We start from the raw sequence: 18,255 nt of genomic DNA, 5'->3' as shown, positions 1-18,255 counted from the left end.
AAACCAAGTAGAAATTCTAGCAGATGACTGCTTTTTATTTATTTATACAGTTAAGAATATTTCTGCGTTAAAATTGAAACATAGAATGTGCTGTTGTATTCTTAAGTATTTCGGGAGATTGTTTTGTACCCTTTCACAGGTCTGGTTCAAAACAATGTAACATGCACTCATAACAGACACAAATAAAAGAAGAAAAAGATCACCCTTAACAGGATGGATACAGTGTCTCACTTTGAACTTTTGGGTTTTTTTTTTTTTTTTTTTAAGGAAGCACAGATTTTCAGTTGTGCACGCGCGACAAGCAGTTGCAGGGAGTGAACTTTACACAGCATGACTTCATCACATGAGAGCAGCCTGCCATTTTTCCTTTCTGCTCAGCAAACGTGCACAGCAACCTTCAAAATGCATTAAACACGCCAGAATAGGTTCTGGCTTAGTTTTTAAATGATTATCCGTAATGAAAGAATGAATGTTCTATAACCTGTATGTGACCTGAAAAATCATTAAACAGAACTCAGTGTAAGAACCATTTCAAGCCACGTGTCAAAAACTTTATAAAATACAAGTTGGATATTTATTTTTTAAAACACGATGCAAAAAAAGCAGCCGTTGTCCATCTTGTTTCAAATCCTTATTGGCTGATCAAGAGCTCAGAAGAAAGGAGGGCCTCCCTGTGTGCCAGGAGCCGGACACCCACCCCTCTCCCACCTGCCTACGACTGGATAGGTGCAGGGGTAGGGTTAGCGCCGGACGGCTCCTCCAGCCCCAGCCCCAGCCCCACACAGCCGTGCACCCTCGCTCGGTTCCCTCTCTCCGTCCAACGTCCCGCCTCTCCCACTCGTCGCCGTTCACATGGCAGCGCCCCGCGCTCCCAAACGCGTCTCTCATTCCCTTCCCCCTTCCCTCCCAGCCACCGGCCCGCTCCGGGCACGCCTCGCTACAAGGCTCCCGGGACGAGGAAGCTACCGGGGAGGCTGATAGCAGCCCCCAGTTCCCCCCCCCCACACCCCGCTCGGCCCGCGTTCTAGGCCGTTGCAACCGTCGAGCCCCCGCCGCCTCCATCTTCCCAAGGAGCCTCGCCGTGCCCCCCGCCCCAGGCAGGCCCCGTGCCGCAGGCCGAGGCAGGCCCGAGCCTTTCCCCAGCGTAGGCCTCCGCGCCGGGCCCGCGCGGCCCACAGCCGGAAACAGAGTGCTAGGGGCGGGGTGAGGCGACGGCGGCCGCCGTGACCCCTCGGCGCCCGCGGTCCCCCCGCCGCCCCGCGTTCCCACCTCCTGGTTGAAGGCGTTCACGGCCTCCATGTTGGCGGCGGCTGAGGCGGGCGTCCGCGCGGGGGAGGGGCGGCTCGGTACCGCTCAGGGGCCGCGCGCGGACATGGCCGTTTGGCGGCGACGGCCGGGGCCGACGCTCTCTCCTCTCCCTGCCCGCCTCGCTCTCTCGCTGGCCGCGGCGTCTCGCTGGCAGAACCGCGGCGCGGGCAGGCAGGCCGTCTCTCCCAGCGGGATGGCGGAGCCCACGCCGCGCACAGCACCCTGGGATCGCGCAGGCCTCCCGGCCCCGCGCCACCCACAGGAGAGAACGGGGCGGGGGGGGTGGGGGGGGAAACGCGCGCGACTGTGGCGTCACGTGACCCGGGCCGGGTGAGTCCCAGCGCCCCGCCATGTCAGCGCCGCCCCGCCCCCGGGGAGGGGAAATGGCGGCGCGTTGCCGGGCCGGGCGGTGATTTTCTCTCACCGCTTAGGCGAACTGGGAATCGTTGTAGGGGGGCTGCCGGGGCGCTGGGAGTTTGTGTTTGTGCGAAAAACGCGTTTATCCTGCAAAATGCGGGATTTCAAGGACGCTGACTGGCTGTGGCAACTATTAAAGAGGACGCCGTCACGTGCAGTGTTTTGTTGTTAATGTCAAGTCAGGGATTTGAGGTTTCGTGGAATCATGAAGGCTGGAAAAGACCTCTAAGATCGCCTACTCCAACCGTCAGCACGTCTGCACCGTAAACACTGACGATGTCCCTCGGTGCCAGTTTGCATAGTGCTGTAGGATAGGGTGTGTTCTAAACGTGCTTGTTGAACTTTTAGTTGTTTAACCCTGTTCTGGCATGTCAGCCAGGCAGTAAATGGGACGGGTGATACAGATGTCACAGGGTGTAGTTGGCTTTATTTACTGTTCTGCAAACGGACTGAGCCTTGTATTTCAATTGTTAATCAAGTGCAAAAGGCTTTCAAGGGTCTCCTCACCCCTCCTTCAATAGATGGTTGTCCAGAAGTTGCTCCTCTTTAAAAACAAGTCTTTTATAATTCCAGTTAAGGAAGCTGACACGTGAATAAGACCACTTGTTTCTCAGATTCTGACGTGTAAAAAAGTGTTTGGGTACAGCTCTTACTCAGATAAATTTTTAAAATAGGTTTTCCAAGCTAGGGAAGGAATTGTCCCGCTCTGCTCTGCGCTGATGCTACCTCACCTCAAACACTGTGTGCAGGTCTGGGTGCAACAATATAAGGACATGAAACTATGAGAGAGTATCCAAAGGAGAGTTATGAAGATGGTGAAGAGTGGAGGAGAGGACGTGTGAGGAGTGGCTGAGGTCCCTTGGTGTGCTCAGCCCAGAGCAGAGGAGGCTGTGGGGAAGTCTCATGGTTGGCCTGCAGCTTCTCACTAGGGGAACTGAGCTCTGCTCTCTGGTGACAGCAATGGGACCCAAGATTGCAGTAGTTCAGCAAGTTTTGGACAGCTCTCTCAGACGTAGGGTTTGACGTTTGGATTCTGTGTGGAGCCCGGAGTTGCACTTGATAGTACTTGTAGGTCTCTATCAACTCAGGATGTGCTATGATTCAATAATCTATGCCAAAGTAGAGAATAATAATAATAACTAATAATTTAAATATATATATATATATAAAGGAATGAAGCACTGTCTTGTCATTGTCTTTGCTGCATGGGATTTTTTCTTAATACCAGTTTCAACATGGTGAGTTACTTCATATATAGCTTTTGCTGCTATTCTTGATACACCGCTGTCCAAAAATTCACCAAAATCCAGGTAACTCATTCTGCCACCTGAAAAGTAGGAACAGCAAATGTAGAACTGAAATCTATGATGGGAGTTTGAAAATGTAAATCATCTCTGTCTGGTTTTTAGAGCAGCTGAAAAGATTTTTGAGAAGTAAGAATGAAGTAAGAAGCTCTTCAGAGCTTAGAAACAGGCTTAGAAACACTGACTGAATGAGATGGGACTTCCTAAACTGGCAAGTAATTTTCAAGTTTGAAACCTGTGTGTTAACTAGTGTTTCTGTAATGTCAACTGCTGCTGAGTAACTGACTTTTATGTTCCTTTGGTGTATAAACTTGGTAATATAAAGGTGTCTCTTCTCAACACCACGTTAGTAGTTTATGCAGAGCACAGAAAAATAAAACTTTTCCAGGACAGGAAAAGATCAAGTGGTTCTGGAAAATAACATTGGATTTTCTAGTTCTTTTGCCTATTAAAACTTCTGCTTACATTGCCTTTCACAGGATATCAGTAGAGGTTCTAGAGGTGACTCCTCTAAAACAGTGTTAAATAATTTCTAGTTTCCTTATTACTTTTTAGGCATTTGGCATTGTCTTACTATGTATCTTCTTTATAAAACACCTACTTTTGTAGTGTGTTAGTAATCAGACTTTGTGCATAATTAGCTTTTGTAATCTGCGGGGGAAAAGGAGACTAGGTATACTTCAGTGTGTTTCAACGTTGCCTAGTACAAGCTCTGGTAGCTGCAGTGCCCTGAGCTGAATGTGCCCGCTGTGTTAGTCCTTACCTTGCTCCATGCTCATTCCACCACCAAACTGAAATCTATTGTGGTTTATCTATGCTATATCATAATCCCAGTTCTGCTTGCAGTACAGATAAATCCTTGGATTCTGTAGAAGTATCCTTGGCTCCTTTTATTTGCTGAGAGTGAAATTTGGATTTCTTAGGGGCTGGATGTTAGGATTTGGGGGTAGGAAAGGGCAAAGCAGGTTAATTTTGTCAGGGTTTAGACTTAGTCCAGTAAAAACCAGACTTACGGCTTTGTTGTTCGAAACAGATCTGCTTCACAGCGATAATATGCTTAGTAATTTTGAAGTAAAATTTACCATTGCTTTTATTATGAATACTTATAAAGACAAAGGAGACAATTCTGTAATCCCTTAATAAAAAAATACATTCTTGTGACCATGGTTTTGTCAGTTTTACACTTGTGGATACTTCAACTTACAGCAGGTTTATTATTTAAACTGCTTTTATAACAACAGTAGGCATTGTACAAATACATGGTGCATGATGCCTAGCATTGTATTATACGTTTATACAGCATAAAGAATGATTCTTGCCTCAAGAACCATGCAATCAGACATGACTCACAGAGCATTTCATAGCACTGTTTATATAATATATGTTTTTAAATATTCTATATAATTCCATGCGTCTTATGTTTAGCAGTTTTGATTTGTGTTGATGCATGAGTTTAGTTATGTTCAGCTTACTCTTGTTTTTGACAGATGGGCAATAAATGTGCGCAACAATGTTTGGAAATTGCTGTTGAGGACAAATTATGGTTGCTTGATGTGATGATTCTTTTTGTCTTTTGCACATAAATGTATTCAGATGGTGTCCTATTCAAGGTTGTTGATCTGAAATGTTTGGAATTCAGTATAGTCCTTGTTATTCTACACAAAAGGAAGTGCAAGTTTAACTGAATTTCAGTTAGCTTGAGAATTTGGAGTTTTACATAATGATGCAGTTCTTGTGGAAATATTATCTCGATCTTTCAAAGTGTTAAGAAGCCCAGCTTTGCTCTGTCTCCTAAATTACTAGCATTTTACATTGTTATTGTCAAAATGATTGATACCAATTGTCCATGAAAAATGTAGTATTTATCTGTGTCTGACTGTGTTGCTCTGACTCGTTCAATAAGAATTAGTTACCACTTAGCATTTTGGCCATTATCAATCTCTAACATGATTATATAATTTAGGTTATTGGACAACTGATTTGATTAGAATTTCTTGAAGTCTTGTATTCTATAGAAAGACAAAACTGATTTTCTTCCAATGTTCAATATATTACTGCAGCTTTATAGTATTAAACTAATACTGTATAAGTTTACCATGATTTATAAATATTTGCATGCTGGTGCTGTGCGTATTTCTCCCTCACATCACAGGGAGGGATTTCCTTGGTTTCCAAACGTTGGCTTCAAATATAAGCCACGCTAAAATCAGATCCCTGAAATTGACAGGTCCTTGAGGAAAGAGTATATATCCCCTTATGGTTTATCTGTGCTCTGTAAGGATTAGGCTTAGGGCTGGCTCTGTGACTGTATACTTGAGTTAGTGTTTCTTGATGCTGATTTTTTGTTCTTTTACTATTTGTAAACTTGAGTAATATTGACAGGCGGATGTGGTGGGTCTGCTTCTAAGGGCCTTTTGGGGAACCTCATAGCATAGGCAGTGTTTTACTTGCTCCTTAGTGGAATGAATCAGTGTGCATAAGGTTTGGACGGACGTATCTTTCAGTTTGACTTTAAGTTACACTGTGAGTATCTGGGTATAGTTCATGGTCCTTAATTTTAACCTAGAAATCCTATAAAGGGTTGAAAGCTGGTTGCCTTGGAGTGATACAAGTGACTGAATACGAATTCTGCAGACAGCCCTGTAATGTAGACGACTGGATCTATGATATTTACACTTTGGATATTGTATCTGTTGGACTTGCTCTTAGTGAAGACCGAGATTTGAGCCTCTTGCAAAATATTTATTTCTGGTCAGGGGTTACTTCTGTACTCCTATTTACAAAGCCAGTTTGAAACAGTGGATATTTAAGAATTCTGTCTGTTGTGAACATTTAGATTTTTATGCTTTGCTGTAATTTTACTATTGTGGACTTTAGTATTGGAAAAAAAAAAAAAGTTGCTGTTTTGTAAGTGCTTATAAGGCAATATCTAAAGCTGCTGTTGATGGTTATCTAACCACTGAGGATATGGCTTGTCTGAATCTGATAATAAGTTTATCCTTTTTAATATTTTGCAGATGAGAGGAAACTTCTGCTTTCAACCTTTGGTAACCATATGGAAATGGCTTTGCCCATTAGTGGACTGCTTCCACTGGACCTTGAATATTAGCCCAGTATTAATGAAGATTCCAAGTCATACAGCAAGGTAATGGGTTTGCCTTGCAAGATCTCTGTGCAACTTCTTGCTAAACGAATGGAGGTTTTTTCACATGAAAGCCTATGGGATAGAATATTAACTTGGTAGAAGACAATCTGCCATATGTATTTTCTGTGGAATCTAGATTTATTTTGCTTTTGCCAGCAGACACATATGAACAGACTTCCAACTTTGCTCCTCCACAGTTTTCTCACTAGCCTCTTCTAGTCTGATGTGCAGGCTGGCAAGGTGATGAAGCTAGACAACATTTTATTGTAGGTGCAAGACTGAAGATCGAAATATGTCAGAAATTGCTTCCTTCTGTAGAAATTCTGTCTTACTGTTGTTCTGCTGTTCATCAGAGGCACATAGACTAACTGAAAACTAAGAACCATTAAACAAAGATTAATTAGTTATTTTGGAAAATTCAGTGTTTAGCTGTGTTTTAGGAAGTGATAAGAAAATACAGAATTTATGGTTACAGGGAAAGGAAATGTACATAAATATGCATTATACGTCATTTTTTAATGGTTTGTCTTGGACAGTATAGGGCTTACGAGAACAAATGTTTGTAACAAATGTGTTGATGTTGCCACATTAAAATAAATGATTCAGTGCTTTCAGAAACTTACAATTGAAAGTGGATCTCTTCTTGGGAATTATAGTTACTCTTTTTCTTACTGAATAATTTATTTGGAAGAAGAACAAACTGAAAAACCCAACACTGCTGCAGTTCTAGGACAGCCAACATTCTGAGCTTCTAGGCATGTATATAAGCCAACAGCAACAACAGTTTTGGAAATGTGAATCCATTTAGCGGTAGTACAGCCTCTGCTTGCTTCTCTGGCAACTTTCTGGTCCTTTTTCTTTACGTATTTTAAGAAAAAGATTTTTGGATTCACTAAAATTTGACTTAAAAGGATTTCATTGTCCAGTCCCCAACAAGAAGCAACAAAACACTGTTCTTTTTTATCTGGAAAGGAATTGTATTTCTTGGTTTATGTGTTTACTTGTTTATTTCTTCCATCCTCTCCACTCTTCATGTTATCTGGAGGAAAAGAGGAGTGGTGGATTTTAAAGTAATTTTTATTTATGTATCGTGTTTGCAGTAACCCATCCTGTTGAACCTGTATTAAAGTAGCTTATTTCAGGCATTCAAAAAAATCCTATAATAACAAAATGTCACATTCAGTCTTTTCTTCTTTCCCCATAATGAGGGGACTTAAAAATTGCCAGTAGAACAGTAGAAATGTGGTTTTTTTTCAATGACTGGCTTTGTTGCTTTGGAGTTTGACTTTTTTTCTTGTTTGATTGTTATACGCTGTTGAGAAAGTTTAATTTCATTTATTTATTTTGCCAAAGCCTAGGATCATCATGTAGTTGCTACTTCAGAAGGTGGGATTTTTAAGGTGGCCGAATGGGATGCAGTAAAATTCTGAGCACTGTCAGTGTTTTTACTATGTGGATGTAACCCTGAAGCATTTAAAGAGGAATATGTAACTAATACAGTTTTTGTCACTTTTAAACATGTTGTGCAATATACTGATAAAAACTTCTAGTCAGATTAGACTTGAGGGGGGAGAAAAAAATCCTGTGCAAATGACAATGACTTTTGGCGAAGTTTAAAAAATAGGGCATTATATAGGCCTCTTTGTCTAGATGAGAGATGCATTGATACCTTGCTGAGATGTACTTGCTTCAAGTATCCATTTGTGTTAGGGTTTTCTGTTGTTTCTGCAGCCCAGCAATACAATACCGGGTAACAAAAACATCAGGTTCTGTGAAATTCTGCTGTAGTGCCCTGAAAGATTTGAACGCATGTCTTTGGTACTGTTGAGAAGTACCAGTGACACAATCCCTTTTTGTTACATCTAGCTTTTTGGGCTTCAGTATGTCAGCTTAGGGAAGACAGGGTTCTGCTTCCAACTGAGGCAAACATTTGTTAAGATCTTTCTAAAAGCAGAGCTTTACTTTTATGCCTTCCCAGTCTAACAACATTGGAAGGATGCTTGTAAATGTGACAGCTTGAACTAAAGGAAGAATATCCAGGTGGAATTTCTTCATATTAAATCCATATGCATTCGTTCCATCTCCACTACTAGCTTTAGAGCAAATCATTTTTTATATTCACAGGATTTTTTATAGTTTCAAGAAAGGAAAAAGAGATGACACTGGTAATTACAGGCCTGTCTGTCTCACTTCACTGCCTGGTAAAATTGTGCAGAAGATTATTCTGGGAGTTACTGAGAAATGCCTGAAAGACAATTCAGTCATTGGTCACAGCCAATACAGGTCCACGAGGGGAAAGTTTTGTTTAATCGACTAAATGGCCAACCTTTTATATGAAATTGCAAACCCAGTTGACCATGGTAAGCCAGTAGACGTTACCTTTCTGGATTTCTGCAAATATTTCAATATTGTTTCTCACAGTGTGCTCCTGGACAGCTACACAAAAGCAATGTGATGGGTGAACAGCTGGCTGGTGGGTTAGGCTCAAAAGGTTGTAGTAGATGGGATTACATCAGACTGGCAGCTGGCCACTAGTGGGCTTCCATCAGGGCCCCATTTTAGGGCCAGTTCTCTTTAACGATTTAATAAAATACTTGGATGCAGGACTTGAAGGTGTACTGGTCAAGACTCAGCAACACGAAATTGAGAGGAGCTCTTGACTCCCTTCAGGATAAAGTGGCCTTGCAGGGAGACCTGGTCAAATGGAAGTGCTGGGCAATCACCGACCATGTGGAGTTGAACAGGAACAAGTGCCAGAGTCTGCCCCTGGGATAGGGCAACCCTGGCTGTGTGTACAGAATGGGGGCTGAGGGGCTGCAGGGCATCATGGAGAGGGATCTGGCAGTTTGGCTGATGGCAGATTTAATCTGAGTCAGCAGTATAGCCTGGCAGCCCAGAGGGCCAACGGTACCCTGGGGTGCACCAGGCCCAGCAGTCAACGTACAAGGGAGGGGACTGTCCCTTGGTGTGTCCAGCACAGAGCAGAGGAGCTGAGGGGCGGCCTGATGGCGGCTGCAGCTCCTCACAGGGAGCGAAGGGGCAGCGCTGAGCTCTGCTCTGTGTGACAGCGACAGGGCCCGAGGGAACGGCATGGAGCTGCGTCAGGGGAGGGCAGCTGGGGGTCAAGGAAAGGGGCTGCACCACAGGGCGGTGGCGGGGAACGGGATGCACGGGGCTGTGGGCACGGCCACCAGTGCTGGAGCTCAAGGAGTCAATTCCTCAGAGACAGGATTTGACCTTTGGAAGGCGCTGTGTGGAGCCCGGAGTTGGACTTGGTGGTTCATATGGGCACCTTCCAACTCGGGATGTTAATGTGTCCGATTTGACAGTTTTATCACTTCTTCTACAGTCCCTGTTGTGGCCAGAAGATGGCACTTATGTACACGCTAAGATGGAGTTAAAGCATCTGGTTTTGTTTTGACAGTGCGTTTAGCTGGAATCTGTGTTGTTGGGTTGGGTTTGTTTTAGCTTTGTTTTAGTTTTGTGTTGCTCTTGTTATTTTTTTAATATAGTTATAGATTTTGGTACTTCATCTGCGTGGCCTTATGTCTGACCTTACGCATGAGGTCTGACATTTACTTACGCTGTCGACATTTACATAATTATATTCATTTATAAATGATTACACACAGACCACACACAGGATTGAGGCTTAATGGGTACATCTGTGTACGTGGCCACAGCACTGCATACTATCTGCGCAGAGAACGTGTTCACAAGTATTGTTGCTCACTCTTTTCAGTCAATGTTCTAGGCAAATGATAACTCACAGGATAAAAGATGACTTTGACCGTGTAGCACATGAGGAACACAGATTAAGAACAAAGTCCAGGAACTTGTTACTTCACTTGGAAACTTCTTATTTCCTTACTCAGTAATAAGGATCTGATTTACCACTGAATTCAGAAAGCATCCATCAAGCAAATCTTGCTTTTCATTCTTATTGTTATTTAAGAAGAATTTAGAACAGCCTAAGAACAGTTCATAGCTTTTTTTTTTTCTTCTAATTGAGTTTTTATGCTGCATGTTAAGGCATGGTCTAAAAAATGATTCTTCAAAATAACTTTATTACTTTTTTTTTTTTTTAATTTCTGCTTTTTCTTCTTCTCCAAATTAACATTTTAATATCACTAGTGAGACTAAGTTGTCCCGTTTTCCACTATAACTACTTCCTCATGTCTGTTTGCGATGAGCTATTCCAGCACGATTCTTTTATCCCAGTGTAACTTTGTCAGGCATCAGTGGTATTACTCTAAACTAGACTTGTTAACGCAGCTCTTCTGGGTAGCCAAGTTCAAAGGGAACACTGAATTTGCACATAGGAAATGGACCAGAGAAGGAGAAGGATATAAAGTTGTCATAACCCATCTAAGCAGCTTCCCAGGGCTGTCAGCATATTTTTGTGAGGATCATGGGACCCAGCTAAATCAGTGCAGGTATCAGAGTGGCTTGTGGTGCATGTGCATTGGACTTCTGCCTGTGGCAATCTCACAGGGTTGTGATCCACATCCCCATATCCCTGCTCTTTGAATAAACTTTTTATCAGGGTCTGCCAAGGGCTCACTGATGTCAGTTCACACCAACACCAATTCTTACACACCCTTCATGACCTACTGTCCCTATCACCTGCTGTCTGCCATAGCCTTCTTCCCCCTGACAATTTTATCACTGATTTATTTTTAGAATTCACTTTCATACCTTTTGCTTTGTTCTGTGTGAAAGTAATAAGCATTGTAGTGGAGAGTGATGATTTGCCTCCAAGCTTTCCCAGTCCATGAATAATAGGTAAACGACTCAGGAGAACCCATATTTTGCATATATATTGCACCACAGCCACTAACAGCCAGCTTGTTTTCTGTGACATGCAGAAAGATTATTTCAGAAGATGGATTATTGTCTGGCTATAGGGGTAGCTTTTATGATTCAATACCAAATTAAGCCATGTGGAACCCCAGCCCAATCTTTGAAGAGCCACATCCAAGTACTAAGTCCCCAAGCAATTGAAGGGGCTCCTGGGCCTTAGGAAATTTGAAGACTGTAATCAACAGACTGGAAAAGGAAAGCAGTTGAAAAACATGTCTGCTGTCAGCTGTATGCCAATGTCAAATACTTGACCACTGGCAGGAGATAAAAGATCTTGAGCTGAAAAAGCAGGAAGAAGTGTAAGAAGCACTATGGGTGGGCTAGTTGGCTGTGTCCAAACCAGCTTCTGGGAGATTGCAGTGCAAGTGCTGTGGTCATGGTTCACTGACGATCCCAAGCAAGGTCTTAGTTGGGATCAGGCACAATAGTAATCCATGTGGCATGCTTTCTTTTATTGTTTTGTGTGTGTGTGTGTCTGTGTGGAAACCAGGTCTCAGCACTTTGACTGGATGGGTGTAACTGTTTGGCAGCGAGATAGAAGCTTCTACTGCTGTTTTGTTCTGTCCAACTGCACATGTCATAGGCTTCAAGCAGTCCTTGGCAGTGTTAGTGTACCTGCTACTAAATTCATGTGTAATAAGTGCCTTCAGTGACCAGGAACAGTCACAGGCGTAGCTCAACTGTTACTTCATTTGCAAAACTAACGTTTTTTTGGCAAAATAGAAATAGTCATTTCAACTACACATAGTTATCCAAAAGAACACTGCCAAAATAAATGTTATTCTATGCGTGTGTGTGTGAGACTCTTCCACTAAATGGAGAGAAAAAAATTACATGATGGGAATGTGCTTTGACGTGCTGCTCTGAAAAACTCCGGTACTACAAAGAAGTGGCTGCTATAGCAGCAGGCATTTTATGTAATGGAGGTGTGGAGGTTAGGGTTCTCTGGCATCCAGAAGACCTCGTGTCTTTTTGTAGCCATGCTACAGAGTCCTCGAGTTATTAGTCAGCCTCTTGGTCCTGGCAGTCCTTGCATAAAATACAGATGATGAACAGTTCCCCTCGGGTAAATTAATTACTCACTCTAACTATTTTAAAGGGGTCATCATTTGTGAAGTAAAGGACTGTATGCACTCCATTGCAAAATAATTAAATATGAAGCATCAGTGCATACCAATATGTGAGATGTATTTACATTTCACTGAATAGAGCTTAAAAGCAGCTGCTGAATTAACTGAAATTAAGTCTATTGAAATAGCAATATACTGTTGAGATGAATTTTTCAGCTAATTGCATAGCCTCCTACAAAACATACGTAGACTCCTTTACACACAAATCATGTTGTGTGCATGTGAAGTTAGCACTCATACAGAGTGTTAGTCAATTGAATCTGCAGATGGAAACCCTTTACTTTTCTGCAGAAAAGTAGTAGAATGGTGTCAGTGTAACTTTCGTCCAGATGGCCGTGTGATGTGATGTTTCTGTGCCCAGGGAAGCATGACAGATATCCAAGGCAAGGACCCTTTTTACATTTCCCAGTGCCACCTTCCCAGATAGATTCCTGCAGTTTGGAAGGTACAATCTTGTCTCCCGAGACATTCAGACTCTTCTGAGAATAAGACCTATCAATAGTTGAGCAGTGTCCTATTAATTTCACAAGCACCATCAAGAAGGCCATGATGTGAACAGATGTCTGCTAGCTGCCAACCAGCACAACTCCTGGATAGTCTATTGGTATTCCTGAGTGGCCAACATGTACAGAACAGGCCTGCTTTATTACATAACTGTGATCTAGGAAGTGAAGATTAAGCAGTCGATTTGTTCTTCCTTGAGACATCCAGATCCCTACAGTTTCTGTTTGTAGGAATACACATCCATCATGAAAGCAGTGAGTGTAAAGCAGAGCGGCAGGCCTCTCTTAGCTTTCTTGCAGATGGCAGAGGTAGCAAAAGGAGGGAAGACAGCAGGGCAGCTTATAGAAAAACTGCTGCGTTTTCAAGCCGCGAGTTTTCCTACATCACAGGGAAACTAAGTCACTTGAGTTTTTCAGGATTTTTATGTTTTAATTTCCCATTAAAAATTTAATTTTCCCATTAAAAAAGCAATATTTCTCCTACAGTCTCGTTGTGTATATGTATATTTTGCTTTCTGAGAAGTTGCTGTAGCTATATAGTCTGGCAATACTTTATTTTCTGTACTCACTCTGCTGTTGCTAGGAGATAAAATACTAATAGTAACTGACCCTTTGTGTGGATGGTATTAGTATGCAGGAATTAGTGCCATTCAAAGCTGGTAATTCACATTACCAGCCTCCTCAGCCAGGTCTTGCCTCTGAAATACGTGGTGTGTGATTTGGTATAGAAAAGTAGCATGTAAACACGAGTACTGATCAGAATAGGACATAAATTCTGTAGAATTGCCCTTTTACTGTAAGCATAAAAATGCTCAGAGATGGAAAATAAGTACATGGCCCAGGATCTATATGGCATCTCACTGTCTGCAACCGGAAGTTGAAAGGGCATCTCAGAAATATCTTTGGGATAGCACATGGCCAATTCAAACCCTTGTGACACCAAACCCTTGTGGCTTGCAGGGAAGAAAGATTAAAGTGTCTCTCCACCCTTCAGGTGGTAGGGCAGTCCTCAGCATGGACTTTCAGAGGCAGAAACAGCACTTAGGCTGTTGATCCTCAATGACTGTCAGTGGCAGTTTAGTACATAATATCTATATCTGTCTTTGAAAAGTCTCTTCTATGTGAGAGGGATTGGGAGATTGTTTCTGTTTTTCACTTTTCTCGGAACAGTGTTGGCCTATATCACATTGGAAGACACCACTGGGTCTGCTGCACTCCCTTCCAGCATGGCCAGGTTGAGATAGGGCCTTGGGCAGGAGATTGGGAACGGATAGATTTTAAGGTCCATTCCAATTCAAGTTATTCTGTGATTCTATGCTTGCACAGGTCTTCAAAGCATTTAGCCTGTATGTTCAAGTGAGCTTTGGCTTCTGGCTTCTTTAGTTTCAGACTGCTGCTCCTTGATACACACTCATAAATCATACCAGCCCCTGAAAAAGCAGGTCTGGAACCTGTGGGTAAAAGAGAGAGGCTATGAGAAATTTGAACATGTACAATGTTTGAGAAATGGACCAGAAACAAGGAAAAATTTTTTCTGAGAAAGATTGGACTGGAAGAGGTTGTCCAGTGGGGTGGTGGTGGAGCTACCATCCCTGGAAGCGTTCATGAGCGTGTGGATGTGGTACTGAAGGACATATTTAGTAGACATGATGGTAGTGGGCTGGTGGTTGAACTAGATGACTAGTGGACTTTTCCAACCTTAATGACGTTTTCTATGATTCTGTGATACTCTCTGTGTCTCTAAGGGTGTTATATGTATTCTATAGTGTAACTAAGGGGCATTCTTAAAATATTATGTAAAGTGAATAACTTATTACAGATCACTGCATTACTTTCTGTTGACATACCAGTAAGCGGATCAGTAAGTAGAAGCATAGTATGTAAAATATGTTATCCTAAAGTTAAACAAGAATAAATTGATAACTTCTGTCTTTTAACTTCAGTATCTTTGCAAAAACTCTACTGATAAGTTAATTGCAGTCACACTGCCTTCATCAGCGTGGTTCTCGTCTTGTATGAAGGCATGCATGTCCTGCTGGCTGCACTGTTTCTGTTACAAGGTGGGATGCCATTGGTCTTCATATTGGTACATCAGTAGGGCTGCTTCTAGAAATGAGCTTTTGCAAGAACTGACTCATTCTGAATATTATGCTTTAAATATATTTGTGCATGACTTTGATCCACGTAAAACTACCTTATTTATTTCAAGAGGAAGGTTATTTTTTTCTTATTTTGTTTTTGTCTTATTTCTTATCCTATATTACCGTATTTTAGCAAACAGGCTCTCCACAAAAGGAACACGTTTATTATATCATAGTTGTAAGTGATTCAGAGTTCTGCAATGCACTTAATAACTAGGTTTTTCATTATAATCTTCCTGCTGTATAATCTTCACTGTCAGCAAGCTGATTAGGTTTTCATGCTCACTTTGACTGTTTGGCATTGAAAACACTGTTTTCAATGAGAGGCTTGCAGGTTTATTGGCATCAGAAACAAGTGGTAAGAAATATGTCTGGGCACTCAACATTTAGTCTTCCTGCTCCATCTCGGATCCTTTTAATTGTCAAAAAGCAGCTTAGGGTGCCTCAGTCTTGCAACAGAACATTCCTACAAAATCAAGTTGTGATAATCTCAGTTCTGAAGGGTTAGGAGTTTCACACAATATATTGCAGGTTTGGAAAAGATCTACCATGGGGAAAAAGAAAAAAAAAAGAAAAAAGGATGTGTTCTATGTTAGATGCAACCATCCATAGTTAGTTTTTTGGTAAATCATTTATCAGGTAACTGCACATGAAACTAATGCTTTGTCATGCTCAGATGGGCTGTACTACACAAGTTACTGCGTCTCAGGAAATGTGAGATTTCACTTCCTTGACCAAGAGGGGGAGCAGATAAACCAGCTAATTTGCTCCTTCTGATGCCATACAAAATACATGTAAGTAAAAAGTAGAGAAGCACGAGGTCTTCAGAGGTTATAGTTCTTATTTTCTATAAGATGGATATCACGGATTGCAAGGAAGAGGAAGCACTGTCACTTTTCTAACATTTTAAACCAAATTCCACACACACTAAGGAGCTCAGATGTGGAGATAATTCATTTCTGGATTTTTACTGTGTACCTAATCACTATGCATTTAAATCTGTCAATATTTGCCTAAACACAGCTTTGTCCTATTTGTCCCTTCCATATCTTATGTCTAATGAGATGCTTCTAAGCATGCTTAGCTCTCCCTTTAAATTTCCTACTGACAATCCTGTGACTAGTCCTTCAGTCATCTTCTCTGATAAGTGATTCTGGGTTTGTGAGAAGATAAAGTACTCTATTGCATGAATGAATATAGCTGGAAAAAAAAACTCCAAGCAAGCCAGTGAAAGCCAATCAAACTGTACCAGTTGACTGAGTGAAAGATAGCATCTCTCCCTACAAACAATGCCTTCCTTTACCTTTCTACTGACACTCTCCCAGCAGCATAGCTTCTAATTGTAATGGCAGAGCTTCCTCTTGCTTCTTCCCAGAAAATCTTGTTCATTAAATTCCAATTTGTGGATTGTAACACCAGATGGGCTGCTGCGATGCTCTAACCCACCTTCCTGTTTGACGCACGGCATCAGGCTTCTTCCTGTTCAAAACAGAAAGTCCTTTAGGAGAAACATCTGATTATGATTTTAAAAATTCCGAACAAAGAGAACTTGGTGTAATGCTGCACTAGCTTGCTGTGGTGGTTAATTACCCTCACTGTTAAAAACGTGCATCTTACTTCATAGCTTGAATTTGTCTAGATTCAGCTCCTAATCACTGGATCTCATAGTTTTGTCAGTGAGTGTGCATTCTTCCTGGAAATAGAGACTACGAGCAATCACTGTCTCCTTAGCAGGCTTAAAAGGACTTAGTCCTTCCACTGAGAAGTGTACTGCAAGTGTTTAGGTCTTTAGTCATTCTCACAGCTCTTCTCAGAATTTTCTCCACATTATCCACTTAATCTTGAATTGTAGAGAGCAGAACCAGATGCAGTTTTCCAGATGGAGTTATGTGAGTGCAGCATATTCTGATAATTTAACGTTTTTTTTTCTTTACTCCTACTTATTTTTGTGAATGCAAATATGGACCACACTTTAAATGGGCCAAGAATTTGTTTTTGTTTGTCAGAAGTATCTACCCAGTGCTTGAGTCATCTTATCTCATGGTTTCATTCAAGTTAAGAGCAAGCAGGGAGAAGCATGGTCTGAATGACACCAAGGTTTTCATGTGTAATTCCTCTTCTGTGCCAAAACAGCATGAGATCCCTCCTCTGCATGTCATTCCAAAAAATTGATGCCTTTTTTTTTTTATTAATGACACTATTCTTCTTGCTCATATTCCTATGATCTGTGAGATCTGAAGAAAACAGATGTCAGTTTGTGATGTTTGATAAACGGTCAATGGGACTTGGCTGTGACTACCCTAACTCATCTCAGGTCAGCATAATTTGCAGTCAGTCTTGTCTGTCCCTGATTTAGATGAAGACTTCTGAAGACAGAAAATGAAAGACAGATCTGCAGCTTCACAGCTGCACTTTTTTCAAGTGCTGTTAAAAAAGTAGTAAAGCAACTGCGTCTAAATATGTATCTGGTATTTATAATACATAATAAATGTGTGCATTTAGATCCTACCATTGAAGCATTTAGAGAGACCTAGAGAGACCTAGACCTTTCAGGCAGAGATGTTCGTTATTTGCCTAAACAATAAAGGCTCATAAAACAACACATATGAACTCTTCAATGAACTAAGTTGTGGTTATTGGTTCACATTAGAGCTATCGTGTTTAAATTTAACTCAAAAAGTCTGAATACAATATCAAAAAGGAATGTATAGAAATGTTCCAGCGAGAGAGATTCATGCTGCTAGTTCTGGCCAGCTTTTCTGTGAGAAAAAGCAAATGTCTTGACTTATTTCTTGATTTTTCTCCATCTTTTATTTTTCACTCTTCTTTCCAAGATATTTTCTCATGCATTTAATTCAACACAAATGAATATTGAATTGAAGGTATTTGATTTGTGCTTTTTAAACTATAGCTTGTCAAATGCAATGTAGCAATATATTTTGCTTTTAGATTAAAAAAAAGGAAGGAAAAAAAAGGACACCCAAAGTTTTTCCTGGAGTGTATGAACAAAGAGGAACAGGGAACCATGCAATGAAAATGAGGCAAGCGTGAAGGCATGAGGGCACAGCAATAACCATCCTACCTGCAGAAAGGAACATAAAGCCATATTGAGGAGATCAAAGATGCATCTGAATGATGTAGTGACATTTAAGCATGCAAGGAATGATTAGAAAAGGGAGGTGGCATGGATGAAAATTATGTAATGAGCAAGGAAGGACTGACTAACAATGACAAATGAGAGCCATGTGAAACATGAATTGGTGGCGTTAGCACTACTTCCCATCAGGAGCCAGGCACTGAGCATCTTCATTGCTGGTTATGGTGGTCCCAACCTGACTACTGGGCTCTGAGCTGGAAGAAGAACAGGAGTAAAGAGGGCTGGTAATTAAGAGGAATTGGGGGGGAGAGGGGGAAAGGGGGAGAAGGAAAAAAAAGAAAAAAAAT

At 41.6% G+C, this 18,255-nt stretch overlaps 1 protein-coding gene across 1 annotated transcript in view; it reads right to left on the bottom strand.

Moving 5' to 3' along the window:
- SCAF4 (SR-related CTD associated factor 4) overlaps positions 1–18,255 on the bottom strand; it is a gene marked incomplete at both ends in the record, with an annotated part of 72,326 nt that overhangs the window by 43,781 nt on the left and 10,290 nt on the right. The window contains 3 exon segments of the mRNA XM_079549466.1: positions 1,270–1,332; positions 1,335–1,612; positions 2,951–3,052. Coding sequence (XP_079405592.1) covers positions 1,270–1,332; positions 1,335–1,612; positions 2,951–3,052 — 443 coding nt within the window.

The sequence above is a fragment of the Tetrao urogallus genome (genome assembly GCF_951394365.1).
Source record: "Tetrao urogallus genome assembly, chromosome: 1".
NCBI classification, from domain to species: domain Eukaryota; kingdom Metazoa; phylum Chordata; class Aves; order Galliformes; family Phasianidae; genus Tetrao; species Tetrao urogallus.
This window is presented reverse-complemented; position numbering and strand designations above follow the sequence as displayed.